At 41.6% G+C, this 27,674-nt stretch overlaps 3 protein-coding genes across 6 annotated transcripts in view; all 3 read left to right on the top strand.

Annotated features, from left to right (window-relative positions):
- Positions 1-16,049, top strand: part of LOC110504808 (uncharacterized) — a 246,615-nt gene extending 230,566 nt beyond the window's left edge. Inside the window, exons 21-30 of the mRNA XM_090219451.1 lie at positions 280-333; positions 456-530; positions 636-662; positions 750-809; positions 3,230-3,301; positions 3,413-3,439; positions 3,532-3,585; positions 10,811-10,897; positions 11,515-11,553; positions 12,495-16,049. Of these exons, the coding sequence (XP_090075577.1) occupies positions 280-333; positions 456-530; positions 636-662; positions 750-809; positions 3,230-3,301; positions 3,413-3,439; positions 3,532-3,585; positions 10,811-10,897; positions 11,515-11,553; positions 12,495-12,497 (498 nt within the window). The 3' untranslated portion in view covers positions 12,498-16,049. The remainder of the gene's footprint in view (positions 1-279; positions 334-455; positions 531-635; positions 663-749; positions 810-3,229; positions 3,302-3,412; positions 3,440-3,531; positions 3,586-10,810; positions 10,898-11,514; positions 11,554-12,494) is intronic.
- A 918-nt stretch (positions 16,050-16,967) lies between these two features.
- On the top strand, positions 16,968-20,788 carry rack1 (receptor for activated C kinase 1). The gene is made up of 7 exons (XM_021583623.3): positions 16,968-17,164; positions 17,839-18,010; positions 18,474-18,717; positions 19,059-19,169; positions 19,594-19,734; positions 20,277-20,387; positions 20,675-20,788. Exons 1-7 carry the CDS (start codon positions 17,056-17,058, stop codon positions 20,738-20,740), a joined length of 954 nt encoding a protein of 317 aa, XP_021439298.1. The 5' UTR covers positions 16,968-17,055; the 3' UTR covers positions 20,741-20,788.
- Positions 20,789-21,086: 298 nt separating this feature from the next.
- On the top strand, positions 21,087-23,859 carry nme5 (NME/NM23 family member 5). Of its 4 annotated transcripts, none has more exons than XM_021583626.3 (6): positions 21,087-21,583; positions 22,005-22,170; positions 22,506-22,711; positions 23,058-23,158; positions 23,415-23,533; positions 23,667-23,859. In XM_021583626.3, the coding sequence occupies exons 1-6, from the start codon at positions 21,564-21,566 to the stop codon at positions 23,748-23,750; spliced, it is 696 nt and encodes a 231-aa protein (XP_021439301.1). In that variant the 5' UTR covers positions 21,087-21,563; the 3' UTR covers positions 23,751-23,859. The 4 variants fall into 4 exon arrangements, with proteins under 4 accessions (XP_021439301.1, XP_021439300.1, XP_021439303.1 ...); XM_021583625.3 differs by having other exon boundaries at positions 21,370-21,583; positions 23,637-23,859; XM_021583628.3 differs by having other exon boundaries at positions 21,385-21,583; positions 22,048-22,170.
- Positions 23,860-27,674: the final 3,815 nt, after the last annotated feature.

Here is a 27,674-nt window from a genome sequence, read left to right as displayed (position 1 = left end):
TACTAGAGTCCAACACTGAGTCTCTCTAGGCCAGTGGTTAGTATAGATAGACTAGTCCTACACTGAGTCTCTCAAGGCCAGTGGTTAGTATAGATAGACTAGTCCTACACTGAGTCTCTCTAGGTCAGTGGTTAGTATAGAGAGACTAGAATCATTCACTGATACTGATAGACAGACAGTTGAGTGGCACGACCTGTTGAGTGGCACGACCTGTTGAGTGGCACGACCTGTTGAGTGCTGTAAGAAGATGTTAAATCCCCCTGTCTGTCTGTGTCTCAGGGAATAGATGGACAGAAGGGAGAGATGGGAGACTCCAGGCTGGAAGATAACCTGGTGAGAGAAACACACTGAAAGTCACTGTGCACAAGTTGGCCCACAGGGCATTGGTTTTAACACTGCTTCAGACAGACAGTAGGATGACATTGATATGATCATGTTGATTGTGTTCTGTTCAGGTTCAGATGATTTCTCAGCCGGGCCCCCCAGGACTCCCCGGCCCCCCAGGACTCCCCGGACCTCCAGGGTACATGGTGAGTGTTAGAATATAACAGCTTCACCCCTCTGTTCCCCAATATACATGATGTGGCTGAATCCCTTCAGATACATAGCACTGATATGATCTCTGTGTCTTCCAGGGTCACCATGGAATGTCTGGCCCTAAGGTAAGATAAGAGCTCCAGAGTACCAGTAATGTCTGTATTCTGAAGCTGCTCTGGAGTGTAGAGTGAGAATCACGTGTTCCCATGCAGGGAGAGCCTGGAGACAGAGCTAAGGGGGAAAAGGGAGACATTGGACCTGCTGGACTGAGGGTGAGTGATACTGTAGACCAGGGGTAGATTCAGCCACGGGCAGCTTTTATCGGAGCGGATGGTCGGGGGGCCGGAACATAATTATGATAACTTGGACACTGCAAATTGACCACAACTAGCCCAAAAAGAGGGGAGTTTTGAAAATAACTATCATTGCATATGTTGATTACATTGAGACACCATCAGTGATCTTTTTTTATTAGTGGGAATATTTGGAAACAGATAAACTAAAGTAAACTCATTTTCAGCTAAATTCCTGGTTATTTTAGTATTTTTAACAAAGAAATAATATCCCAAAAAATAAATAACAATAATAATAATAATTTACACTACATGACCAAAAGTATGTAGAAACCTGCTTGTCAAAAATCTCATTCCAAAGTCATGGGCATTACTATGGAGTTGGTCCCCCCCTTTGCTGCTATAACAGCCTCCACTCTTCTGGGAAGGCTTTCCACTTGATGTTGGAACATTGCTGCAGGGACTTGCTTCCATTCAGCCACAACAGCATTAGTGAGGTCGGGCACTGATTCTGGGCGATGCATTCGGAAGGGTAGCGTTCTCCTGGCACCCGCCAAACCCAGATTTGTCTTTCGGACTGCCGGTAAAGCGTGATTCATCACTCCAGGGAACGCGTTTCCACTGCTCCAGAGTCCAATGGTGGAGAGCTTTACACCACCCCAACCGATGCTTGGCAATGAGTATGGTGATCTTAGGCTTGTGAGCGGCTGCTCGGCCATGGAAACCCATTTAATGAAGCTCCCAACGAACAGTTATTGTGCTGACGTTGCTTCCAGAGGCAGTTTGGAACTCGGTAGTGAGTATTGCATCCGAGGACAGATGTTTTTTTACAAGCTACGCGCTTCAGCACTCGGCGGTCCCTGTTCTGTGAGCTTGTGTGGCTCCTAGACATTTCCATTTCACAATAACAGCACTTACAGTTGACCGGGGCAGCTCTAGCAGGGCAGAGATTTTACAAACTGACTTGTTGGAAAGGTGGCATCCTATGACAGTGCCACATTGAAAGTCACTGAGCTCTTAAGTAAGGCCATTCTACTGCCAATGTTTGTAGATTGCATGGCTGTGTGCTCGATTTTATACACCTGTCAGCCACGGGTGTGGCCACATACATTTGTGTGTGTGTATAAATATATATATCACAGGAGGTTGGTGGTACCTTAATTTGGGAAAACGGGCTCGTGGTAATGGAGTGGACTCAGTGAAATGGTATCAAATAAATGGTTTCCAGAAAAACCCTTGAATGAGTAGGTGTGTCCAAACTTTTGACTGGTTGAGTATCTGGAGCATCAGCATTTGTGTGTTCGATTACAGGCTCAAAATGGCCAGAAGCAAAGAACTTTCTTCTGAAACTCGTCAGTCTATTCTTATTCTGAGAAATGAAGGTTATTCCATGCGAGAAATTGTCATGAAACTGAAGATCACATACAACGCGGTGTAATATTGCCTTCACAGAACAGTGCAAACTGGCTCTAACCAGAATAGAAAGAGGAGTGGGAGGCCCTTATGCACAACTGAGCAAGAGGACAAGTACATTATAGTGTCTAGTTTGAGAAACAGACGCCTCACAAGTCCTCAACTGGCAGCTTCATTAAATAATAGCCGCAAAACACCAGTCTCAACATCAACAGTGAAGAGGTGACTCCGGGATGCTGGCCTTCTAGGCAGAGTTGCAAAGAAAAATACATATCTCAGACTGGCCAATAAAAAGAAAAGATTAAGATGGGCAAAAGAACACAGACACTGGACAGAGGAACTCTGCCTAGAAGGCCAGCATCCCGGAGTGGCCTCTTCACTGTTGACGTTGAGACTAGTGTTTTGCCGATCTTGGCAATTTCTCGCATGGAATAACCTTCATTTCTCAGAACAAGAATAGACTGATGAGTTTCAGAAGAAAGTTCTTTGTTTCTGGCCATTTTGAGCCTGTAATCGAACGCACAAATGCTGATGCTCCAGATACTCAACTAGTCTAAAGAAGGCCAGCTTTATTGCTTCTTTAATCAGAACAATAGTTTTCAGCTGTGCTAACATAATTGCAAAAGTGTTTTAGAATAATCAATTAGCCTTTCTAAAATGATCAAATTTGATTCGCTAACACAACGTGGCATTGGAACACAGGAGTGATGGTTGCCAATAATGGGCCTCTGTACACCTATGTAGATATTCCATAAAAAATCAGCTGTTTCCAGCTACAATAGTCATTTACAACATTAACAATGTCTACACTGTATTTCTGATCAATTTGATGTTATTTTAATGGACAAAAAATGTGTTTTTCTTTCAAAAACAAGGACATTTCTAAGTGAGCCCAAACTTTTGAACGGTAGTTTGTGTATGAGATTAGGAGGAAGAAGACCAGCAGTATGATGATGTCCAACATACAGTATGTCCCTCCTCTCCAGGGTATGGACGGTCCTCAGGGTCCCCCTGGTCCCACAGGATTGGTGGGTCTCCCAGGCACAAAAGGAGAGAAGGTGGGTGACGCCATTATCATCAGATAACCTCAGTATATCAGGCCTACAGTCATTGCATTTCATGGTCTTAGTCATGCTGGCACTGATTCATTCATGAATGTGTCTTAACAGGGCAAGTCCGGGGAGCCTGGAATGGATGTAAGGATGAAAGTGTTTTTGACCTTTGACCTGCCACTCTATGACACAGGGAACTCCCTGCAGCACACACTAACCTGTTCCTCTCTCTACAGGGTTTCCCAGGCCTGATTGGTGAGAAGGGATCCCGGGGAGACAGAGGAGACAAGGTTGGAGGAGCATTTTCTTCTCTGCTCTAGCCCAGAGTCCTGCTATGATTACACATACTAATCAATGTTGCTGTACCTGTATAGTCCTGCCATCATTGACTTAGGTCTTGCCAGTTTAAAGTTGATGGGTTAACCAATACGTGTTAGGTGGTGGGGTGTAAAGTACTTAAATAATTTAAAGTACTATGTAAGTAGTTTTTTGGAGGTATTTGTACTTTACTTTTATATTTATATTTTTGACTCCTTTTACTTCACTTCTAATGAAATAATGCACTTTTTACTCCAAACATTTTCCCTGACACCCAAAAGTACTCATTAGTCATTTTATATTAAGGTATCTTTACTTTCATTCAAGTATGACAATTGTGTACTTTTTCCATCACTGCATGTTAATACCATAAAACATTGGGTAAGGATCTGAGATTAATTAGTAATGGTTACTATGACCACACAAGGACCATAAGTACACTACTAGGGTGCTGTAGGGAACTGTAGTTGTTAATATACTAGGAAGTAAATATGGCCACCAAAATACACAGCATCCAATCCAATTGTATTTGTCACTTGCGCCAAATACAACAGGTATAGACTTTAACGTGACATACTTACGAGCTGTTTTCCAACAATGCAGAGTTAAAAGTAAGGCTTTTTTTTATTAGCAAACAATAATAACAAAAACAATTCAAGCAAACGGTAACACAATAAAAAAAATAAAAGGCTATATACAAGGAGTACCAGTACTGAGTCAATGTGCAGGGGTACGAGGTAGTTGAGGTAATTGAGGTAGTACAGTATGTACATGTGGGTTGGGGTAAAAGTGACTAGGCAGTCAGGATATATAATAAACAGAGTAGCAGCAGCATATGTAAAGAGTGAAATTGTGTATATTTGAGGGTGTGTGTATGCGGAGTCAATATGCCTGTGTGTGTGTGTGTGTGTGTGTGTGTGTGTGTGTGTGTGTGTGTGTGTGTTGGAGTGTATTTTGTGTGTGTGTAGTGGGATCCAGTGAGTGTGTAAAAAAGGGGGTCAATGCAAATAGTCCGGACAGCCGTTTGATTAGCTATTGACTTGGGGGTAGAAGCTGTTTAGGAGCCTTTTGGTTCCAGACTGGGCGCACCGGGACCGCTTGCAGTGCGGTAGCAGAGAGAACAGTCTATGACTTGGGGGTAGAAGCTGTTTAGGAGCCTTTTGGTTCCAGACTGGGCGCACCGGGACCGCTTGCAGTGCTGTAGCAGAGATAACAGTCTATGACTTGGGGGTAGAAGCTGTTTAGGAGCCTTTTGGTTCCAGACTGGGCGCACCGGGACCGCTTGCAGTGCTGTAGCAGAGATAACAGTCTATGACTTGGGGATAGAAGCTGTTTAGGAGCCTTGTGGTTCCAGACTGGGCGCACCGGGACCGCTTGCAGTGCTGTAGCAGAGATAACAGTCTATGACTTGGGGGTAGAAGCTGTTTAGGAGCCTTTTGGTTCCAGACTGGGCGCACCGGGACCGCTTGCAGTGCGGTAGCAGAGAGAACAGTCTATGACTTGGGGGTAGAAGCTGTTTAGGAGCCTTGTGGTTCCAGACTGGGCGCACCGGGACCGCTTGCAGTGCGGTAGCAGAGAGAACAGTCTATGACTTGGGGGTAGAAGCTGTTTAGGAGCCTTTTGGTTCCAGACTGGGCGCACCGGGACCGCTTGCAGTGCGGTTGCAGAGAGAACAGTCTATGACTTGGGGATAGAAGCTGTCTAGGAGCCTTTTGGTTCCAGACTGGGCGCACTGGACTGCTTGCAGTGCGGTAGCAGAGAGAACAGACTATGACTTGGGTGGCTGGAGTCATTTTTAGGACTTTCCTCTGACACTGTCTGGTATAGAGGTCCTGGATCTGTACCGCCTTGCAGGTCAGATGCCAAGCAGTTTCCATACCAAGCGGTGATGCAGTCAATCAAGATGCTCTCAATAATGCAGATGTATAACTTTTTGAGGATCTGAGGGTCCATATCAAATCTTTTCAGCCTCCTGAGGGGGAAGAGGCATTGTCGTGCCCCCTTCACGACTGTGTCGATGTGTGTGGACCATGATAGGTCCTTAGTGATGTGGACACTAAGGAACTTGAAGCTCTCGACCTGCTCCACTTTGGCTCCATTGATGTGAATGGGGCCGTGTTCGGCCCTCCATTTCCTGTAGTCCATGATCAGCTCCTTTGTCTTGCTGACGTTGAGGGAGAGGTTGTTGTCCAAGAACCACTTGCCAGGTCTCTGACCTCCTTCCTGTAGGCTGTCTCATCGTCGTCATGATGCCTGCATGAGTGTTTCAAATCCCATTTTCCCTCACTAGTATTTTAAGTCTAGGGGTGTGGTATAGGGGTGTGATATAGGGGTCTGTTTTATAGGAGGGGTGTCGTGTCTTTGGCTATGCCGGATTAAGTGATATGACATGCTATTCTATAAAATAATTTCTCCGTAATGAATATTACCTGATTGAGCTAATCATGTAAATGTAATTAACTAGAGAGTCGGGCACCACAAAATAATATTTATAGAGCTGTTATCTTCCGAATAAACTTTTAAAGACCTAGTAATATTTTACATCAATAGCAGTCAATATTAATCGCCATCTTAATTCAGTCTCATCTGAAAGTTGTAAACTCTGCACAAACCCTGGCTAACAAGTTGAACCAGCAATACAAAATTGGGTTTAATCATTTATTTACTAAATACCTAACTAATCACACAGAATTTCACATACACATAATTAAATCATAACTTGATTACAAATTACGTCATAAAGGAAAACGTCCCTAGCGGGCGGAACATATATGACAGCTGGTTACACAAAAGAAAAGGGGCTGGGTTTGAGTGAAAGAGCGGGAAGACTGAGGAACAAAGGGAAGAAGCTGTGCTATCGTAAATACAGTATCTTATGCATTCTAAATTACCGCCCATTTGGAAAAGGAAAATGCAATAAATATTTACTCTGAGCTGTGCTTCGGTAGGATCGTGGTAGATGGAAGGCCGTGTTTCACAACCGAGTCCTTTGAAGAATGTCTGTTTGTCAATTGGATACGTTGTAGTAACGTCATTGGGTGATAGACGGGATACCTAACCCTCGTTTGCATCTGCTGTTGCTAACTCAACGGCTAGGAGGTATCATTTCTGTAGTGAATAAGAGTTCAAAGTTCATACCATTCGCAACCAAAGCTCACGCTGATGTTGGCTTCATTCGGTAGTTATTATCTGAACCATTCTGACATAGGACCGTCGTCCTCAAGTCCTCGGAACAGATTGTCGTCAACATCAAGGGCTTATATAGGAAGGGAGAGGAGGGCGTGTTTTATAGCCCATGTCCCTTCACAGGGGCGGGCCACTGATTGAGCAGAGCCCTGTCTTATGAAAACCCAAATCTCACATTTTAGAAGCTAAAATCACATTTCATCCCATCACGAATAATTTCATCTTCAAACATTTAAATTTAACAACAATTCCATGTGAATCCGATAACTCTGATGTGTAGACTTTCCACTGTAGAGTTTATGTCATCTTATCATTTGTAACGGCTTTCTTCCTGGGAAGGAGAGGCGGACCAAAACGTAGCGTGGTTATAGTTCATGGTTCTTTAATAAGAAAACTCAAACATGAACAAACTACAAAACAATAAACGTGAAAACCGTAACAGTCCTAACTGGTGCATAAAACACAAAGACAGGAAACAACCACCCACAAAACCCAACACAAAACAGGCTACCTAAATATGGTTCCCAATCAGAGACAAATGACTAACACCTGCCTCTGATTGAGAACCATATCAGGCCAAACATAGAAATAGACAAACCAGACACACAACATAGAATGCCCACCCAACTCACGTCCTGACCAACACTAAAACAAGGAAAACACAAAAGAACTATGGTCAGAACGTGACATCATTGATGACAATGTCTCAGATGACAACCGAACTGACATCATATTCATTAAGTACCACCGCATATGTTCAATTGGTCAGATTACCAGAATATAGTTCATTTCCCCCCACCTTCTGATGTTCCCAGAATCTCTATGTTAACCAAGGGTTTTGGAAATGTAACCTGAGTAGGGTAGAGAGAGGAAAAATGGGGTAAGAGGTATTTATGACTGTCATAAACCTACCCCACAGGCCAACGCCATGACAGGGTTGTATAGTATGGGGTATAGGGGTCTGTTTTTATAGGAGGTGTATAGTATGGGGTATAGGGGGCTGTTTATAGGAGGTGTATAGTATGGGGTATAGGGGGCTGGTTTTATAGGAGGGGTGTATAGTATGGGGTATAGGGGGCTGGTTTTATAGGACGGGTGTATAGTATGGGGTATAGGGGGCTGTTTATAGGATTTGTGTATAGTATGGGGTATAGGTGGCTGTTTTTATAGGAGGGGTGTATAGTCTGGGGTATAGGGGACTGTTTTTATAGGAAGGGTGTATAGTATGGGGTATAGGGGGCTGTTTATAGGAGGGTGTATAGTATGGGGTATAGGGGACTGTTTTTATAGGAGGGGTGTATAGTATGGGGTATAGGGGACTATTTTTATAGGAAGGGTGTATAGTATGGGGTATAGGGGGCTGTTTCCTCACTCAGACCGACTCATTTGTGGCATCTGGGAATCTGAAAGTGGAAGAAACAGTAGTTGTTTCTATAACAACATCACTGCTTTGAGGTGGCTTATGCATCCAAACAAGACCTGGGGTCCATTCAGAAGTCTCAATGCTAATGTTTTAGAATAGTGTCTGGCTATGCATTCAAGCTAATGCTAGTGAATACAGTGACTGTGGCCATAGAGTTAACTTTACTGCATATAGTAAGTAATATATTGCTATGCGTGGATCTCAGTCTCTCCTGGTCAACAGACTGCTTAAAGAACATTCTGAGTGTTGAGGTAATTTTAATATACTGTCTATGTGGAGTGTCTGTCTGTCTATGTGGAGTGTCTGTCTGTCTATGTGGAGTGTCTGTCTGTATGTCTATGTGGAGTGTATGTCTGTCTATGTGGAGTGTATGTCTGTCTATGTGGAGTGTCTGTCTGTCTATGTGGAGTGTCTGTCTGTCTGTCTGTCTATGCGGAGTGTCTGTCTGTCTGTCTATGTGGAGTGTCTGTCTGTCTATGTGGAGTGTCTGTCTGTCTATGTGGAGTATATGTCTGTCTATGTGGAGTGTCTGTCTGTCTATGTGGAGTGTCTGTCTGTCTATGTGGAGTGTCTGTCTGTCTATGTGGAGTATATGTCTGTCTATGTGGAGTGTCTGTCTGTCTATGTGGAGTGTCTGTCTGTCTATGTGGAGTGTCTGTCTATGTGGAGTGTCTGTCTGTCTATGTGGAGTGTATGTCTGTCTATGTGGAGTGTCTGTCTGTCTATGTGGAGTGTCTGTCTGTCTATGTGGAGTATATGTCTGTCTATGTGGAGTGTCTGTCTGTCTATGTGGAGTGTCTGTCTGTCTATGTGTAGTGTCAGTCTGTCTATGTGAAGTGTCTGTCTGTCTATGTGGAGTGTCTACTCCTTTCTGCAACTTTCTCTCCTTTACTGTATCTCCACCTTCTCATTTTGTATGTTGTCAATGAGAAACGGAATTCATTCCTGCAACATCTGGATTGTTAGCTATGTTGTCATGGCAATGGCATTACGATGCTGCATTATGCATAGTCCAGAGTTCTCAACCTCAAAATCCCAGTAAGTCCTGACAAAAATGGTGGCCTACTTTTTGTCCACAATGACATTGATGGGGATACTAAAGCATGAACAACTGTTGGCTTACTAAATGTTCCATCAATATGTGTTACATGTAGTAAATACTTAATCAACACAACTGGTCTACAATACACTGAGTGTACAAAACATTAAGAACACCTTCCTAATATTGAGTTGCAACCCCCTTTTGCCCTCAGAACAGCCTCAATTCGTCGGAGCATGGACTCTACCAGGTGTTGAAAGTGTTCCACAGGGATGCTGGCCCATGTTGACTCCAATGCTTCCCACAGTTGTATCAAGTTGACTGGATGTCTTTGGGTGGTGGACCATTCTTGATACACACAGATCAAATCAAATCAAATGTATTTATATAGCCCTTCGTACATCAACTGATATCTCAAAGTGCTGTACAGAAACCCAGCCTAAAACCCCAAACAGCAAGCAATGCAGGTGTAGAAGCACGGTGGCTAGGAAAAACTCCCTAGAAAGGCCAAAACCTAGGAAGAAACCTAGAGAGGAACCAGGCTATGTGGGGTGGCCAGTCCTCTTCTGGCTGTGCCGGGTGGAGATTATAACAGAACATGGCCAAGATGTTCAAATGTTCATAAATGACCAGCATGGTCCAATAATAATAAGGCAGAACAGTTGAAACTGGAGCAGCAGCACGGCCAAGTGGACTGGGGACAGCAAGGAGTCATCATGTCAGGTAGTCCTGAGGCATGGTCCTAGGGCTCAGGTCCTCCGAGAGAGAGAAAGAAAGAGAGAAAGAGAGAATTAGAGAGAGCACACTTAAATTCACACAGGACACCGAATAGGACAGGAGAAGTACTCCAGATATAACAAACTGACCCTAGCCCCCCGACACATAAACTACTGCAGCATAGATACTGGAGGCTGAGACAGGAGGGGTCAGGAAACCTTTGAGTTTAAAAAACCCAGAAGTGTTGCAGTTCTTAACCCAAACTGGTGCAACTGGCATCTACTACCATACCCCGATCAAAGGCAATTCAATATTGTCCTGCCCATTCACCCTCTGAATGGCACACATGCATAATCAATATCTCAACAGTCTCAAGGCTTATAAATCTTTAACCTGTCTACTCCTCTTCATCTACACTGATTTAAAGTGGATTTAACAGGTGAAATCAATAAGGGATCAAAGGTTTCACCTGGATTCACCTGGTCAGTCTATGTCATGGAAAGAGCAGGTGTTCTTGAAATGTTTTGTACACTCAGTGTATATCGTCATTGAACCTACACTATACCAGCTTGGCCCAGGATTTGAACCTGATTCATCTAATCTTCTTGTTTGATGATTGTGATCAGTTATATTGGGTGTTTTAGGCCTACGGGGAATACTCTGTGTTGGGGAATCTACTCTGAAAATATAGTTTACCAAATTACCAATTACTTCGGCAGTGTGCACATAGCCCATCTTCTCTTAAGAGCCAGGTCTGCCTACGGCGGCATCTCTCAATAGCAAGGCTATGCTCACTGAGTCTATCTCTCTCGCTCTTTCTCTCTCTCTGCAGGGTGACCGGGGGACGATGGGGAAGAGAGGTCTGAAGGGCGGGAAGGGGGAGCAGGGTCCTCCTGGACTGGACCAGCCCTGTCCTGTGGTATGTCAACCTTCACCTTTCATCCATGACCGTATGGACATTTGAGCCAGACTGGATAAACTATGTAACCACTTTGTGTTTTTTTCATCTCTATTTCTATGATTTCCAATGGATGTTTTTGTCTGTCTCTGGGAGGGATGTATGTTCAGAGTATGTGTAACAGTGGGTTGGCTCTTGCTGACAGGGTTCTAATGGGACTAAAGGACTTTCTGATGAAGGGGTACAGTCCACCCCTCCTCCTCTTCCTCCTTCTGGCCCTGAGCCCCCCTGTCCTTTGGTAGAGTATCTTTCCCTGTTCCCACCTTTCTACCTCCTTTCACCTTTTTGTGTCTGCTTGTTCCGTCACTCTATCCCATGCACTGGTTCCCTTAGCCTGTTGTTCCATGTGTGTTTTCTCTCTGAAATCTGTCATCTCCTAACATCAGCAGGCTGGATTGTCACAGGAATCTTAAAATCAGCATGTTTTATTATGAAAATTATGCAGAGTTGTGTTGTGGTCTGGATGTGGTTGTCAGTGTGCTGACTGCATGTGGTATGGTAAAGTTCTTTGGTGTTTTCACCCCACATGACATGAAACTGCACCACTAACCACCCCTCCCTTGTTCTGTTACCACTAGGGGCAAGATGGACTGCCCATACCAGGATGTTGGCACAAGGTGAGTGGGGATTTGAATGTCCAGTGTGGCTTAATACCTGCCTGAGTAATATGCAGTACATTCATTAATACCTGCCTGAGTAGTATGTAGTACATTCATTAATACCTGCCTGAGTAGTATGCAGTACATTCATTAATACATGCCTGAGTAGTATGTAGTACATTCATTAATACCTGCCTGACTAGTATGTAGTATATTCATGAATACATGCCTGAGTAATATGTAGTATATGCATTAATACCTGCCTGAGTAGTATGTAGTACATTCATTAATACCTGCCTGAGTAATATGTAGTATATTCATTAATACCTGCCTGAGTAATATGTAGTATATTCATTAATACCTGCCTGAGTAGTATGTAGCACTTTCATTAATACATGCCTGAGTAGTATGTAGTACATTCATTAATACCTGCCTGAGTAGTATGCAGTACATTCATGAATACCTGCCTGAGTAGTATGCAGTACATTCATTAATACCTGCCTGAGTAGTATGCAGTACATTCATTAATACCTGCCTGAGTAGTATGCAGTACATTCATTAATACCTGCCTGAGTAATATGCAGTACATTCATTAATACCTGCCTGAGTAATATGTAGTACATTCATTTGCAACCACATGCAATATGATGAGAGAACATTGTAAATCAAACCAGAATTTCAAGATAAACAGTGAACAATGCAATGATCATCCCCCAATTCAGATTATTTTACTGTACCAATTAGCATGTATTAAACCCAATAAATAAATATGATTGGGGTATGATTATAACACGTATGTTATATAATAATCCTCTTATGAGTATGATTAGGAGTAAGTACAAAGCATGTATTATAGAGCCCTAGTGACTTTGCTAACGTTAGTAACCTTTGTGTTGTTTTTGATCTGTGACCTCTTGACCTTGACCCCCACTATAATCCCTGCTTTCCTTCTCTTGCAGTGATGACTAACATCAAGCGTGGCCACTGTACATATTGATATGGTATATATTGCAACTGAATAGTACATTGCTTTTTTGTTATTTTTTGCCTTTTTATGGAAACGTTTTATATAATATATTGAGCTTTTTTTTTATCATGGACGTTATTTTGAGTCAACAATATTAACCAGACTGGATATATCTATCGATACAGATATTTTTTGTACACCTAGACTTTAGATGTGAAGTAAAATGTAGTAAATGGAACACAGCCATCTTGGAGCAACATCGGGTTCGAGAAATATAGGAGCAAACAGACTCCTAACCTAACAGACAGACAGACTGATGGGCGGATGGACGGACAGACACACGTGTTGCTGGAGGGTTGATGAATAGGGAGAGTGGGTAATGACTGCCTTACTAATGGAGTATCGTCTGCCCTGTTGCTGCCTGGCCCTGTTGCTGCCTGGCCCTGTTGCTGCCTGGGGGTGTGTGCTTGCTCCACCCTGCTCGATCCCATGGATGGACAGGCCTCCTGGTGTGATAGACAGAGGAGTGTAGTCAGTGCTCTCTTCTCCTCTCTCTGTTTTTGAAAGGAGGAGACAGAAGCTCAAACGCAAATGTCTCACTCTCTCTCAGCCCTGAGGGGAGAGCAGGTCTGGAGGACAGAGGGAAGACGCGGGAGAGACAGACAGACATGAGGGCACAAAGGACAGACAACCTCTAGAGAGTGACGGAACGGTTCTGTGCCATTCAGTTCCATTCGGAATACTGAGATCCTGTGTAATGGAAACACACCAGGAGAGGGCGACACAGAACACTGCATTACCACTTTCACTTGAAGTGATCTCACCCATAAATTGTAGTTGTGGTTTTCATCACACTCACTGTTGATTCTGGGCTAAAGAGGCAAGGATTTACCATATGATGTCACATAATAATAATAATAATAATAATAATAGTAGTGGTAGTAGTAATACAATTATGTGGATATGATGAAAGTGTATTTATGACATCTTTTATTTTGTGTTGACATTTAATAAAATGCATGATCAACACAAGTCACAGCAATATACAGCATCATGAAAACCTCTCCCATACCAGCACACTAAGGCAATAAGTTACTGAGGTATGTCGTTTGCGAAGAAAAATCTTTAAGTCTCTAACAGTCTTTCCATTTACGTGTGGCTTACTGGCAGTGATAACAAGTGTGATGTTTTCTTTTATTCTAGTTGAGTTACATTTGCATTCCTGTGCATGGACGTGTTTGTATAATATACTGAGTTCATTGTGTTAAATTCAAATTCAGAACTGGAGCAATTTGCAGTATTCCCAAATATGCAGTATTCCATCAATGAAGTTGAACAAACGGTTTGAATATGAAGTCATTTTGTGATTAATTTGGCTTTTATCAGACATAAGTCAATTAGAAATATCACTTCAGTATTTTCTGACAGTGTTGACAGTACAGTTTTGAAGTATATTGAAGGATTATCACTTAACCTTAGATGAAATACTGTTTTCTGAACAACAGTATGGATTCTTGCTGCTGACATAAAATGTTATTGTTTGTTTGTTTGTTTTTCTTAGCCAATGAGTTTAGTACATTCGGACTGAAGTACAATAATGTACCCAAAGTCATTGATTTAACAATAGTTGTATTAATTGGTACACATTGGCACACCTTGACAAAAATGTAGTCATTGTTGGTTGGTTTAACTATACCTACTTGTTTTTTTTATACATTATCACATCATGAAAGACAGATATTGATCTCTTTTCATTTGACAGTTTTATTCTGATTTACATTTTTCTTTCTAACTTTATGGGATGTCTTTTGGAGATCTATCTTCTTGGTGCTCGATCACTCTGTGTTTAGTCTTCTTGTATGGTTCTTTATCAACCCTACACACACACACACACACACACACACACGCACACACACACACACACACACACACACACACACACACACACACCATTTCAATGTCAACAGCACATGACTGATATAAGGAGCTTATAACTTGTGAGTTTCATTATACTACATTTATGCTATGAAATGTATGACTATGGAAGTTAATAAGCAATTATTTCATTATATTGTACTTTACTAATGCACAAGTTTCAGAATTTTCATTCACAATGTGTTATTTCCAACTGGGATGTGGTGATCAATCATATTTGTTTCCTTTTTCATTCTCATTTAGTATTGGACATAATGTATGCAGCAATGTGCCTACTTTAAAGGTAATTTAGTATTGGACATACTGTATGCAGCAATGTGCCTACATTAAAGGTAATTTAGTATTGGACCTACTGTATGCAGCAATATGCCTACCTTAAAGGTAATTTAGTATTGGACATATTGTATGCAGCAACGTGCCTACCTTAAAGGTAATTTAGTATTGGACATACTGTATGCAGCAATGTGCCTACCTTAAAGGTAATTTAATATTGGACATACTGTATGCAGCAACGTGCCTACCATAAAGGTAATTTAGTATTGGACATACTGTATGCAGCAACGTGCCTACCATAAAGGTAATTTAGTATTGGACATAATGTATGCAGCAATGTGCCTTCCATAAAGATAATTTAGTATTGGACATACTGTATGCAGCAACGTGCCTACCATAAAGGTAATTTAGTATTGGACCTACTGTATGCAGCAACGTGCCTTCCATAAAGGTAATTTAGTATTGGACATAATGTATGCAGCAATGTGCCTTCCTTAAAGTGCAATTCCAGCGCTTTTCAAACTAATGTTCATTATCTCCAGCACAATGCCAGTGTCTACATATGTGAAAACAGCGCATTTCTACGTTTTGTAGAAAAAAATATAAAGCAAAAACTTTCTACCCGATGACACATTTTAAAAACAATGATATTCAAACACTATGAGATTCGCTGCGGTGTAGGGAGCAAGAAAATACCCTCTCGGGCTACGAATTCATTGCAGGTTTTGAAAATCACATATTTTTTTAACTTTTAATCCTACCCCGGGATATCACAGAGCACCTTTCTTCTCATCTTTCTTCTTTCACCTTTCTTCTTTTAAGCACCTTTCTTCTCACCTTTCTTCTTTCACCTTTCTTCTTTAAAGCACCTTTCTTCTCATCTTTTAATCCTTAAGAGTAAAAAAAAAAGATATATCTAGCTTAAACAGATGGATTTTGACTCCAGGGAGTCTTTGTAACCACATATCATAGAAACACACTGTTTTCACATATGTAGACACTGATATGGTACTGGAGATAATGAATAAGGTTGAAATGTGGTGGAATTGCCCTTTAACAAACTGATGTTTCTCTGCAATATTACATGTGTTTATTTCTTTGGCAGATATCATCAGTTTTTATTTTTTTAAGGAATATTTGCCATCCATTATTGACACAATGTCTGAGGACAGTTTGGCGTGTTTCATAAAAATAATTAGATGAATTAGAGTTTGTTAATTTGGTTGTGTATTTGGTCGTAAAATAATTTAGCTATTTTGTCACCGCTATCGTTGTCTCTTTATTATTCCAAATCTGGTCAACTCAACATGTAGACTGAAATAAACTGTAAAATATACTGTTACCTTCTTGAACATCTTCTGGTCATTTGTTCTAAACCATTTTCTGCAATTATATTCCAATGAAATCTCAGAACTAAAAGTTATTTTATAATCTCACAAAGGCTGACTGTCTCCACATTGATCAGTTCAGTTACTCTCCTTTTGCTATAAAAGTAGGCTATATATGTTTATAATTAGGAGGAATATATATTTTGCATTAGGAAATTATAGGACTACTACATTATTTAGAGCAGAGGACCATAACACATTCTAACTGCAATCATTAGGCCTACTAATAACCATGACTCTAACATGACCTTTTTTAAAAGGAGGAGTATGTCCGCCTAAATTGAAAAATGTAGGCACACACAAGGAAATTTAGGAGCACATTGACAACTATTTGAGGTATTAAATAATCTTTTAAGTTTCTAGGCACACTGGTGCTCCTAAATTAAAATACCAGGTCGCTTAGCAAAATATTTTTGGCATACACAAGTAAAATTGTCTCACTGTTGAGCCCTGATAGTTGCTAATTGCCTATTTCATGTCACACCTTTACAGCCTTTACATTTATGTAACTGTAATACATTTTTGGGATCACTTTTTGGGATTATCACCATCCATATCAAGATTGCTACTTTCAATGATTTCTACCTATTCAAATTATGTGTTATAAAAAAAAGGATAAATGCATACATTTCATGTGATTTGATATGTAAAAACATTGACTATATGCTTTAAATTATAGCTTTGTAATGGTCTCTTCAACCTTGCAAATAATATTATTATACTACTGTTTCACATGAACAGTACAATCCAGGTAAAAACTCAAATCAGCACACGGGCAGGAAGGGGTTGGAACTGTTCTCCCAGTGTACTCTGCGCGCGATCGACCCCTCAAATGTTCTGCATCCGGGTCAGAACTTCCTCTTTCTCTGTGCCTAAATGTGAGAGGATCTAGGGAAACCTAGCCCTCAAACTAATCTAAATCCATCCTTAAAAAAGGCACACTAAAACGTCGCCAAAATGACCGAGCAGATGACAGTAAGGGGGACCCTAAAGGGGCATAATGGTTGGGTCACCCAGATCGCCACTACCCCTCAGTTTCCTGATATGATTCTGTCTGCATCCCGAGGTAAGCGCTTCTCCGTCCGCTACGATGGACGACAATATGGCTAACACCTAGCATGTTAGCCTTGGGTTGTTTAAATTGATGTGTAGTCGCGACTGCTTGAACAGTCTGAGTCATATAAAGTGAGATCAATATAGGCGGCACCTTGTACTAAGCAAGTTGGGCTTCAAAAACATGATGGCTTGTGGAAAAACTGCTCTCCAACTAAGTTTTCCGTCCGACTACTAGCTAGCTAGCCCTTGGCAGCAAACGTCAACTTTGCTGACATCCACGTGCACCGCCAAGTGGCAAAAATGTTCAGGAGACCATTTTATGAAACCTGCGTTTCTAGACCTGCTAATCTAATTGTAACTAACATAGAAACCGACGACATGTTCCTGATTGAAACTTGCATGAATTTACGTGGCTGTCAGTGAAGGCAACATACCGGTAGTCGGCTGGCTAGGTATCTACTTAGCTAGCTTTTCATACATGGCTAACGTTACCTAGTAGTACAATTTAAATGGTTATGCGCTTGCTGCTTCTGTCAACATCCTGTTACGTTAGCCAACTAGTTAGGCCTACCTATAGTTTTGAAAATAACAACACTACCTCTAAAGACACTAACCCCTGTTCAACTGTATTCGCTCCCGTTTAACGAATTTAAATATTTAATCAGCATTATTTATTTTTTCCAGACAAGTCTATCATCATGTGGAAGTTGACCCGTGATGAGACCAACTATGGCATCCCCCAACGCGCCCTAAAGGGACACTCTCACTTTGTGAGTGACGTTGTCATCTCCTCGGACGGACAGTTCGCTCTGTCTGGGTCCTGGGATGGAACCCTCCGTCTGTGGGACCTCACCACGTAAGTCTAGAGACAGGTGGGGTGATGGTTCAACTTCATTTAGGGTTTTCCCTGAACTACACATGGGTCATTCATGTCCCTGAGGGCTACATTGTGTGCAGGCAGAAGTTCTAGTTGCTGTTTAACCGCTGATTCAAATGATTTTGGTCTAAACTATAGACCAGGATTAGTTTATAATTTGTCACTGCGGAGTTGGAACAAAACCCTCTGTAGGTAGACGGAGAGTCAAAATGCTGGTTCCAACGTGGTGATGAAACTTCCAATGCCAACTGTATCTCTGTGATGATAAAGAGGCTGTTTCTGAACGCAACCTGCTCTTACCTGTGAAAGATTAGACATGGCTATATATGTATGTATGTATGTAATGTGCTGCCTAGGTTTCTCTAGTGTTGACCTGAACAACACCATTAGTTATTAGTCATCTGTAGCATGGGCCTTTACACAACTGTCCTCTACCTTCCAGTGGTACCACCACCCGCCGCTTTGTGGGTCACACCAAGGACGTCCTGAGTGTGGCTTTCTCTGCTGACAACCGCCAGATCGTGTCTGGTTCCCGGGACAAGACCATCAAGCTGTGGAACACCCTTGGAGTCTGCAAGTACACCATCCAGGATGAGAGTCACTCTGAGTGGGTGTCCTGCGTGCGCTTCTCTCCCAACAGCAGCAACCCCATCATTGTATCCTGTGGTTGGGACAAGATGGTCAAGGTACAGACGACCGTGTACATCACTTGTGACACACTAGGATAGTGGGATGCGTTCCTTATTGAACTAAGCTGAGATTTTTAGGTACTTAAGGAGGGGTTTGGTTGCTGTAGATGTAGTAAAATCAAGCTTTAAGGATAAATAGTGCTTTCTTGCCCTATGACTACAATGTTAAGTTTTATCACCTGAGCCTCGGATCTGACAAGTCCTGCAATGATGATGGGTACTGGACCTAGACTGCACATTCATCCAATGTTTGTAACACTTAATGGTTGAAACACCTAGACTACATTTCCCTTAATGTACCCTGACACGTGGTCTCCCACACCCCTTTCTGTTTCTAGGTGTGGAACCTGGCCAACTGCAAGCTGAAGACTAACCACATTGGCCACACTGGCTACCTGAACACAGTGACTGTCTCTCCCGATGGCTCCCTCTGCGCTTCTGGTGGAAAGGTATGATGAAAGCATTTTACCAATATTTACTATTACAATATAGATTTAAACAGTTCTACCCTTGCTTGGTCAATGTGACCAGGTTAAATTGATGCACCGTTCAGTGGTATGAATTGGAGTAATTGAGAAGTAGCAGGGAGAAATGTGCTGGGTTCAAAGTAATGATGGATTCTCATTCTCTGTTTCACTATGATGATAAAGAGGCTGTTTCTGAACACAACCAGCACTTTCGAGAGTTCATTCACACCTGTCCACTGAGATTTGTCATTTAGGGCTCTTGTTGATGGTGTGTCTCCCCAATGAATGACCATGGACTCAATACTTGATTGCATGTCAGTTACCATTTAAAGCTAGCATGCATGTTTAATTTGCACCTTCCATTTGGCAGACCTTTGACCCTGAGCCCCATTCTCTCCTCCTATAGGATGGTCAGGCCATGCTGTGGGACCTCAATGAGGGCAAGCACCTGTACACCCTAGATAGTGGTGACAACATCAACGCCCTCTGCTTCAGCCCCAACCGATACTGGCTCTGCGCCGCCACAGGCCCAAGCATCAAGATCTGGGTAAGACTCCAACTCCCAGAACACATCAGCACTGATGGTGCTGTTCAAATCTAATTGTATTTGTCACGTGTGCCGAATACAACAGGTATAGATAGACCTTAGCATGAAATGCTTATTTACAAGCCCATAACTCTATATTCTTAACTGCATTATTGGTTAAGAAAATGTTTACTAAATAAACTAACACTAATGAGGCTATGTACAGGGGTACTGTGTCAATGTGTGGGAGTACAGGTTAGTCAAGGTAATTTGTACGTGTAGGTAGGGGTAAAGTGATTATTCATAGATAAACAGTGTTGGTTGAAAGAGTTTGGTGTTGTCTATTCATACTTTGTCAAGGAGCGATGATGGAAATTCCAATGCCATCTTATGTCTATGATGATAAAGAGGCTGTTTCTGAGCTCTGCTAACTGTCATTTGTGTAACATCTGGATTTTCGGATCTGAAAATGTGATTACCATGTTCACGTCGTTTAAATAGGAGTTGGTCCAAACCCATGCCTCCATCAATCCTGTTGTCATGTAAATCTCCCCTCCCTTCAGGATCTGGAGGGTAAGATCATTGTGGATGAGCTAAGACAGGAGGTGATCAGCACCAACAGCAAGGCCGAGCCCCCACAGTGCACCTCTCTGGCCTGGTCTGCTGACGGACAGGTATAATATGTCCATTTGCATCACGTCCCACAGAACAGGGCCATGTTACTTCAGTCTGTTCTTAGAAAGCTGTGTCAGTTGGATTTCTTTTTAGCCTTGCCCTGTGATTATAAAGTGACATTTCTTGCCTGAGCTTAGGCTCTGACGACAAGTCCTGCAATAATGATGGGTACAGGAACGACTACATATTCATGCCCCTTAACACTTGGAATGGTTAAAAACACATACTCTTGATTAATTTTCATATTTTTAGTTTTGCATTTTAATAGTTTCTTGTCTCTCAACAGACCCTGTTTGCTGGCTACACCGATAACCTGATCCGAGTGTGGCAGGTTACCATCGGAACCCGATAAGGACCTTTTCACAGATTCAGTGATGAATAAAATACAGTTTTAAATTAACTTTGTTGAAATCGTTTGTACAATTTGATGCAGGCATGTTTATATTTTGTAATAACTGGGTTTTGGTTCTGTATTGGCTGCAACAAATTTGGACAACCTGGGATATAGTTCATAAGATTGGTAACTTCATCTGGCTCATTGTGTCAAACTTCTTACTGTAAATGCTGTATAAATCATTGGTCACTATCCACACATTCATGGTAGTTATGCTGAGCCTTTGGTCATGTCTATGCTTTACACTTACATGTGACTTAGGCTATCAGAATTCTAGGATCGCATTGAAAAGACTGGTCTAGACGCACAAGTCGCTTTGTGGTCTGTGTTCAAATCTGGCTGACCACTTCCGGAGGTGCACCTGTTCATAATGTTAGAAAATACCTACCTGTGAGGAACTCGTTTGCTGGCATCATGCTAGCTAGTATTTAGAAAAACAATTTTGTTTGGCTGGAGTTTTGCTAACCAGTTTGCTATCTCTTTAGAGCTACTTGCTGGGTTAGTTGGCTACTGCCATCAGTTGTGTTTAGCATATTTAGCCTGTTCCGCCGTTTGCAGAATACATACTGGTATTTTGAATATAGCGCGGGAGAAGGGAATCCGGACACTTAAGCGTAGATGCATGACGCGTTCGGAATTCCATGATAGAACTCCGAATATTAAACTGCATGAACTGTCAAGTCTAGACATGGCCTTTGTTTCTCCACGGACTTGTGAAAGTTGTCCAAATCCTTTCCCGTAGAAGGGTATCCTAGCAACAATGCGAACGACGTTGATGTGAATGAACTTGCCTCTGAAAAGGTTTGTATATCAAGCAGGGTTGTTTTGTTTTTTTTTGTAAAAAAATATGGGTAACTTTTCTCCTCATGCTGATGTTTCTGCTTTGAGCGCTTGTTAACTTGCCAAGCGTCCTTATCCTATTTAGAATTTAATATACGGTATGTAGCTAAATTGGCTAGCTAACGTTAGCATCAGACTGCCAGGTTTTGACATTGAGCCAAACCTAGCCCAAGATGACGCTGTTACTATTACGTCGTTTGTCACCTTAAAATGAATAATGGCGCCATCTTGCGTTGTGGCTGGTTGGGCTACAACTAAGCCAGACTGTCAGCTTCAGACAAACAATGTTTTGATTTGACCTTTTAACAGATTCAAATCCAGCTATTGCAAAGTGTTCCAAGTTAATTCCAACGTCCCCTATCCATGTTTTGATTTTGTCAAGATTGTTTACAAGCGCTAACGTTATGGATTATGAAACTCCAAAGAATCAGATGCATTCTCCTCGGATTTATGTGGAGAGAACTCTGGCGTTGATCAAACCTGATGCTATACACCAAGCTGAGGAGATTGAGGACATCATTCTCCGATCTGGGTTCACAATTTTACAGGTTGGTGTTAACTGTTTGAGACATGCAGTGACCATCCAGCTGGCAAGCAGTTTGTGTGACTATCAATGTGTAAATACAAAGAGGGTGTACTTTCTCTTGGGTACTCTTCCTCTGGCCAGAGCAGAGGTTACTATTGAAAATGAGTAGAAAAAAGTAATCAGCCAAAGGGCATAGATGGAGGACTTGGGCAAAACGAACTTGATTGATTGGATTATTGGGTGTGGTGCGTTAGGTAGATCCCCAGTCGTGATCATGCAGGGTCAACGTCTGCCATGTACACTTATCATTCATTGCTGTATGTGACAATGTGGGTCTGTGTAACTGCTCTTTGACAGAAACGGAAGCTGCAGCTGAGTCCGGAGCAGTGCAGTGACTTCTATGCTGAGCAGTATGGGAAGCTGTTCTTCCCCAGCCTAACAGCCTTCATGAGCTCTGGACCCATCATCGCCCTGGCTCTGGCCAGAGACCAGGCTATCGCCCACTGGAAGACCATCATAGGACCTGTTAACTGCACCAAGGCCAGGGAGACTCACCCAGAATGGTCAGTCAGTCAGGAGGAAGAGGATTGTACAGATCGGTCAGAGCTGCAAGTAGCTGCATTGCTCAAGGGCACAGTGACAGATTTTCCATCTAATCAGCTCTGAGATTCAAACCAGCAACCTTTTGGTTACTGGTCCAATGCTCTTAAAAATGTTGTCCATCCAGTTCAAATACCAGTACTATTATTACTAATGCCTACCGACTGCATATATGCATACCAGTACAGAGTGATTGTACATGTGCTCGATCAATACTGTATGTGTACTACACAATACTGTATGTGTTCCCTGTATGCTTTGAGCACTTCTACTGTAAGCTAACATGTGCATCTTGTATCTCTCCCCAAGTCTGCGAGCCAAGTACGGCACCTCTGACCTGAGGAATGCAGTGCACGGCAGCGACTCGTTCTCCTCAGCCGAGAGAGAGATTAAGTTCATGTTTCCCAACTGTGAGTTAAACACACACATTGAATATTTACTTTTCTTCAGCACCTGTGATTACTTTTATTTTATCCATTTAATACAAGTTCTTACATTGACAATGACAACCTGAGTTAAAGTGCATGGAGTGTCATACACACACACAAACAGTACAACAGTTAAATAGAAGTTGGAGGGGGTTTCCTCTCTGCTCAGTGTGTGTTATACCCTTTTGATTTCCTCTCTGATACACCCGTGTGTCGGTCCCTCCCTCTCTTTGTCCAGCTGTGATCGAGCCCATCCCCATGGGAGAGGCAGCCAAAGACTACCTGGGCAGGTTTGTGAGCCCCACGCTGCTCAGCGGACTCACTGAGCTCTGCAAACAGAAGCCTGTCGACCCCTTTGTAAGTATCAGGGTGGAATGATAAATGTGGGCATTCAAATATGCACTATGAACATTTAGTACATGTTACATTTGCTTTTTTTCATCTGAATCAACTAATTCAGTTATTTGTGGGGGGGGGTTTCCCCCCGAAGACTTGGTTGGCAGATTGGCTGGTCAGAAATAATCCCAACAAACCTCAAATATTTGATGGGGCAACAGGGGAGGAAGCAGCATAAACACAGACACCGGAAAACACCATCTGCCTTTACCAGTTAAATCCATGTTCAAGAAACTGTTACATCAAATCCTGTGATGAAATAAAGAATTATATTTTGACAACCGGAACCAATTTTCTCTTTTCATTTTGGGAGGGGAGGATTGCTTAACAATATGATGGTGTACATAATAAGAACTGCAGTGTTTTGCTGATCATTTATGGGGTTAATTTCTTTAAATGTTTCAGGGTGTTTATCAACATTCAATCACTTACATTCAGGTAAATGCCAAGATAAAGGAAACACCAACATAAAGTGTTTTAAAGGCCCAATGCAGCCTTTTTTTTTATCTCTCAAATAATTTCTGGGTAACAATTAGGTACCTTACTGTGAATGTTTGGAATGAAAATGGTCAAAAATAAACAAATAGCAACTTAGAGCAATTCCTCAAGCAATAATTCTGCTGGGAGTGGTCTGAGTGGGAGGGGAAAATTGAAAACTAGCTGTTATTGGCAGACAACTCTTATTGGTCTATCAACTAATTTACCTGGTCAAACAGTTCTTACACTACACTAAAAGGGCATTCTCATTTTCACAGTATTATTCCAACCTCAGTGTGGAAATATAAAACACAGGTCAATCACAATTTTGACTGCACTGGGCCTTTAATAGGGCATTGGGCACAGGTGGCTGGTGTCGCCTTAATTGGGGAGGACGGGTGCATAGTAATGAATGGAATGGAACTATAAAGCACATTCACTCCATTCCAGCCATTATTTTTAGCCGCCCTCCACTCAGCAACCTCCTGTGGCGTTGGGCCACCACGAGCCAGAACCAGAGGTTGACCGGTTATGATTTTTCAACGCCAATACCGATTATTGGAGGACCAAAAAAAGCTGATACCGATTAATTGGCCAATTTTAATATATATATATATATATATATATATATATATATGTGTGTGTGTAATAATGACATTTACAACAATACTGAATGAACACTTACTTTAACTTAATATAATGCTTAAATAAAATCTATTTAGTCCCAAATAAATAATGAAACATGCTCAATTTGGTTTAAATAATGCAAAAACCCAGTGTTGGAGAAGAAAGTAAAATTGTAATATGTGCCATGTGAAAAAACTCATGTTAAATTCCTTGCTCAGAACATATGAAAACTGGTGGTTCAATATTCCCAGTTAATAAGTTTTAGATTGGAGTTATTATAGGAATTATGACGCGTCAACTATTTCTCTCTATACCATTTGTATTTCATATACCTTTGACGATTGGATGTTCTAATAGGCACTTTAGTATTGCCATCCTAATCTCAGGAGTTGATAGGCTTGAAGTCAAACAGCGCTGTGCTTCAAGCATTGCTAAGAGCTGCTGGCAAACGCAGTAAAGTTTGAATGAATGTTTACGAGCCTGCTGCTGCCTACCACCGCTCAGTCAGACTATTCTATCAAATATCAAACATAGACTTAATTATAATATAATAAGCACACAGAAATACGAGCCTTAGGTAATTAATATGGTCAAATCCAGAAACTATAATTTCGAAAAACAAAACGTTTATTCTTTCAGTGAAATATGGAACCGTTCAGTATTTTATCAAACGGGTGGCAACCCTAAGTCTAAATAGAAATACCCTAAGTCTAAACATTGGCACAACCTTCAATGTCATGTCATAATTATGTAAAATTCTGGCAAATTAGTTCGCAACGAGCCAGGCGGCCCAAACTGTTGCATATACCCTGACTCTGCGTGCAATGAACGCAAGAGAAGTAACACGATGTCTCTAGTTAATATTGCCTGCTAACATGAGTTTATTTTAACTAAATATGCAGGTTTAAAAAAAATATACTTCTATGTATTGATTTTAAGAAAGGCATTGATGTTTATGGTTAGGTACATTCGTGCAATGATTGTGCTTTTGTTAAATCATCACTCGTTTGGCAAAGTCAACTGTGATTCGATGATAAATTAACAGGCACCGCATTGATTATATGCAAAGCAGGACAAACTAGTTGACCTAGTAATATCATCAACCATAGTTAACTAGTGATTATGTGAAGATTGATTGTTTTTTATAAGATAAGTTTAATGCTAGCTAGCAACGTACCTTGGCTCCTTGCTGCACTCGCGTAACAGGTGGTCAGCCTGCCCCGCAGTTTCTTCGTGGAATGCAACGTAATCAACCATAATCGGCATCCAAAAATGCAGATTACCGATTGTTCTGAAAACTTGAAATCGGCCCTAATTAATCGGTCGACCTCTAGCCAGAACAGCTTCAATGCACCTTGGCATAGATTTTAGAAGTGTCTGGAACTCTATCGGAGGGATGTGACATCATTCTTTCACAAAAAAATCCATAATTTGGTGTTTCATTGATGGTGGTGAAAAACACTAGCTGTCTCAGGCACTGCTCCAGAATCTCCCATAGTTAGTTAATTGGGTTGATATCTGATGCCTGAGACTGCCATGGCATATGGTTTACATTGTTTTTATGCACATCAAACCATTCAGTGACCACTTGTTCCCTGTGGATGGGAGCATGCCCATGGTTGGAAAAATAATGGCTTGCCCAACATTTTATTACATGACCATAAGCATGATGTGATGTTAATTGCTTAATTAACTCAGGAACCACACCTCTGTGAAAGCTCCAGCTCAAGTATTTTTGTTATTTTGTCAGTTACCTGTTGTAATTGCTTTCACTGATTGCATTGCACAGTCTGTAAACTGTTCATATAATACTATCATAACATAGAGATTGGTTTATATTACTATAATAAACTGGGTGGTTCGATCCCTGAATGCTGATTGGCTGACAGACGTGTTATATTTAATCAATAAGGCTTGAGGGGGTGTGGTATATGGCCAATATACCACTCCTAAGGGCTGTTCTGGATACAGGCCTTAGTCGTGGTATATTGGCCATATACCACAAACCTCCGAGGTGCCTTATTGCTATTTTAATCTGGTTACCAACGTAATTAAAGCAGTATAAATAAATATTTTGTCATACCTGTGGTATACGGTTTGATATATACCACAGCTGTCAGCCAATCAGCAATCAGGATCTCGAAGCAACCAGTTTACAATAGACCGTATATATCACGGGTATGACAAAACTTTATTTTTACTGCTCTAATTACATTGATAATCAGTTTATAACAGTAATAAGGCACCTCTGGAATTTGTGGTATATGGGCAATATACCACGGCTAATGTCTGTATATAGGCACTCCGTGTTGTGTCGTGCTTAAGAACAGCACTTAGCCATGGTATATTGGCCATATACCACACCCCCTCTGGCCTTATTGCTTAATAACTTTTCTTTATATTATGTATCATATTGTCAAACTCAAATGTAGAAAAAGGCTCTTCCAGTTATGGAATTTAAGAAGCAACATGTGGCCTTTTCCAAATGCTGACAATTTGAAAAATATATATGCAACATGTAAAGTGTTGGTCCCATGTTTCATGCACTGAAGAAAAAGAATCCCAGACATTTTCCATATGCACAAAATGAAATTTGTTTACATCCCTATTAGTGAGCATTTCTCCTTTGCCAAGATAATCCATCCAACTGACAGGTATGATATATCAAGAAGATGATTAAACAGCATGATCATTACACAGGTGCACCTTGTACTGGGGACAATAAAAGGGCACTTTAAAATGTGCAGTTTTGTCACACAACACAATGCCACAGCTGTCTCAAGTTTTGAGAGAGCGTGGACTTGAGATGCTGACTGCAGCAATGTCAACCAGAACTGTTCTCTGAGAATGTAATATTGATTTCTCTAACATAAGCTGCCTCCAGTGTCGTTTTAGAAAATTTGGCAGTATGTCCAACAGGCCTCACAACCGCAGACCATGTTTAACCACGCCAGCTCAGGTCCTCCACATTCAGCTTCTTCACATGAGGGATCGTCTG

This window comes from Oncorhynchus mykiss, chromosome 25 (assembly GCF_057628025.1).
Source record: "Oncorhynchus mykiss isolate SJ-2025 chromosome 25, ASM5762802v1, whole genome shotgun sequence".
Lineage (NCBI taxonomy): Eukaryota > Metazoa > Chordata > Actinopteri > Salmoniformes > Salmonidae > Oncorhynchus > Oncorhynchus mykiss.
This window is presented reverse-complemented; position numbering and strand designations above follow the sequence as displayed.

Coding starts and splice junctions, on each gene's coding strand:
- rack1 (XM_021583623.3), top strand. CDS start 17,056: ATGACCGAGCAGATGACAGTAAGGGGGACCCTAAAGGGGCATAATGGT. Junction 17,165..17,838: donor GATTCTGTCTGCATCCCGAG/GTAAGCGCTTCT, acceptor TATTTTTTCCAG/ACAAGTCTATCATCATGTGG. Junction 19,170..19,593: donor TCTGCGCTTCTGGTGGAAAG/GTATGATGAAAG, acceptor CTCCTCCTATAG/GATGGTCAGGCCATGCTGTG.
- nme5 (XM_021583625.3), top strand. CDS start 21,564: ATGAACTTGCCTCTGAAAAG. Junction 22,171..22,505: donor CTGGGTTCACAATTTTACAG/GTTGGTGTTAAC, acceptor GCTCTTTGACAG/AAACGGAAGCTGCAGCTGAG. Junction 23,159..23,414: donor TAAGTTCATGTTTCCCAACT/GTGAGTTAAACA, acceptor CTCTTTGTCCAG/CTGTGATCGAGCCCATCCCC.